The sequence below is a fragment of the Cryptomeria japonica genome, chromosome 3 (assembly GCF_030272615.1).
Source record: "Cryptomeria japonica chromosome 3, Sugi_1.0, whole genome shotgun sequence".
Taxonomy (NCBI): Eukaryota; Viridiplantae; Streptophyta; class Pinopsida; order Cupressales; family Cupressaceae; genus Cryptomeria; species Cryptomeria japonica.
In genome coordinates, this window is record NC_081407.1 from 1,528,912 (window position 1) to 1,531,254 (window position 2,343).

The following is a 2,343-nucleotide window of genomic DNA, read 5'->3' on the forward strand; positions in this document are numbered from 1 at the left end:
TACCTCTAAAACCACTTGAATCCTAAAATGCATTGGCAAATCTAACATTCCCCAAGAGATCAAGAAATTTGTCTCAAGGAATGTTAGATTTTGTCCATTTTTATCCAAAACCCTAGGTAAGATGAGGGTTTCAGACCCGGTCCACTTCAAAACACTCTAACTTGCACCAAAAATAATTAAAATTCACCAAATCACCTAAAAATGAAAGAGCATTCATAGTGTCATCTAAACATGACCCTTTTAGACTGTCACCAATTTGTACTAGGTCATACAAATTGACTGTTACACAAAATTTTTAGAAAATCAAAGGTAGCTTTATTAGGTTTCTTCAAAAAATCAACAACCAGCCTATGCTTTGAGCTCCTGATGCATAAATAGCCTTCAAACCACCTTCCCAACCATTCCCAACCTTATTTTGAACCACCTATCCGTTGGGAGGGAAGTTGTCATTAGTTTGACAATTTTGTTATCAAGTTGCACAAGCAACTTTTATAATTTTTGCCTCTAACACATGAGATAACACAATTGCCCCCTAAAACTTTACCTACATGTCAAAAATGGATTATAATGACATTACAAATCATTTCCCTACCATTCCCACACCTTGGGTAATGGTTGACCACCTTTGACCAATTAGGTCCTACATGACAACATAGCAACAAATTGGCCTTGAGGCCTTACAAAGGACTCCATTATGGACTCAAGGCCCTTATTACAATTTCAAAACATGACATGAACAAAATGAAAGTTGATTAGGCCCCTTGGACCTATTAGTGCCCTTGCACCATACTCCTAGGGTGAGAAAATCTCAAGTCCCCTTTGAGATGAGGTCTTCTATTGCAACCCCATGTTGTTTGATGTCCATCTCTGTCATCTATGTTGCATCCTCCTCTGCTAGGTTCTCCCATATGACCAGGTATTCTTTGTAAGTCGTCCTTCTTGTCTTCTTTGTCTCCCTGTTGTCAAGAATGCATTCCAACTTCACTGGTTGGCTTGGTGGGAGTTCCTCGACCCAATCAATAGTGCCTTAGTCTTCTTTATTCACTTCAGAATCTGCCTTCTTAGGAGGTTTGTAAGGGTATAGATCAGAGACATTGAAGATGGGTGAAATGGCTACCCCTTGAGGCAATTCTATTTCATAATCATTTGTGCCAAACTTGTGACCAATCCGATAGGGTCCTATTTTCTTCATCATTAATTTGGTATACTTCCCCTTGAGAATTCTCTCCTTCTTTAGGTGCGCCATCAAAAAATCTCCAACCTTGAATTGCAAGTCTATGTTCTTCTTATCTGTCATGTCCTTGTACTTCTCAACATTGCTTTGAAGGGTCTCTTTCACTTGTTGATGTATGTCCTTCATGACTGCAACAAAATCTTCTGCTTCAGAACTCCTTTTGTCCACACCATGCAGATCTCTGAGTTCAAGAATACCCCTGGGGTGTAGGCCATAAACCACTTCAAAAGGACTTCTCCATGTGCTCCTATTCACTGATTCATTATATGCATATCCTGCTTGACTTCCCATGCTTGACCATGTTCCTTGGTTAAACACTTGGGGAGATTTCCCAATGACCTGTTGACCACTTCAGTTTGACCATTCGTTTGGGGATGGTATGCAGAACTAAAGGATAGATTGGTACCAAGTCTCTTCCACAATGTTCTCCAAAAATGTCCTACAAACTTTGAATCCATGTCTGAAACAATGTTAAGAGGCAATCCATGGATTCTTACAACCTCTTTAAAGAATATACCTGCTATATGAGAAGCATCATAAGTGCATTTGCATGGTAGGAAATGGGCCATCTTGCTAAACCTATCCACAACAACAAAAACATTATCATAACCTGCCTTGGTTCTTGGAAAACCCAATACAAAGTCCATGCTAACACTATCCCATGGTCTGCTAGGGATTGGAAGGGGTTGGTACAACCCTGCATTAGACGAGGACCCCTTTTCTCTCTAACAAACACCACACCTTTCCACAAATTTCCTAACATCAATTTGCATTCTTGGCCAATAATAAAATCTCCTCACTTGATCTAAGGTCTTATCAAGACCAAAGTGCCCCCCTAAACTCCCACTATGATTTTCCTTCACAATATTCTCCCTCATAGAACATTTAGGTACACATAGCTGACTGCCCTTGAACAACAAATCATTTTGCAACATATATTTAGAGAATTCACTATGATATGAATCAGAAAATTGTTTGCAATTCTCATATATCTAATGAAAACCTTCATCATCTTTATACATACTCTTGAGTGAGTCAGTTCCCATGATTTGCAACTGAACCTCTTGCACCACACATATCCTCATGTTGAGTGCATCTGCCACCTTATT

At 39.4% G+C, this 2,343-nt stretch overlaps 1 protein-coding gene across 1 annotated transcript; it reads right to left on the bottom strand.

Moving 5' to 3' along the window:
* Positions 1-1,027: 1,027 nt before the first annotated feature.
* Positions 1,028-1,525, bottom strand: LOC131041165 (uncharacterized). Its single transcript, XM_057974154.1, has one exon. The coding sequence runs from the start codon at positions 1,523-1,525 to the stop codon at positions 1,028-1,030; it is 498 nt and encodes a 165-aa protein (XP_057830137.1).
* Positions 1,526-2,343: the final 818 nt, after the last annotated feature.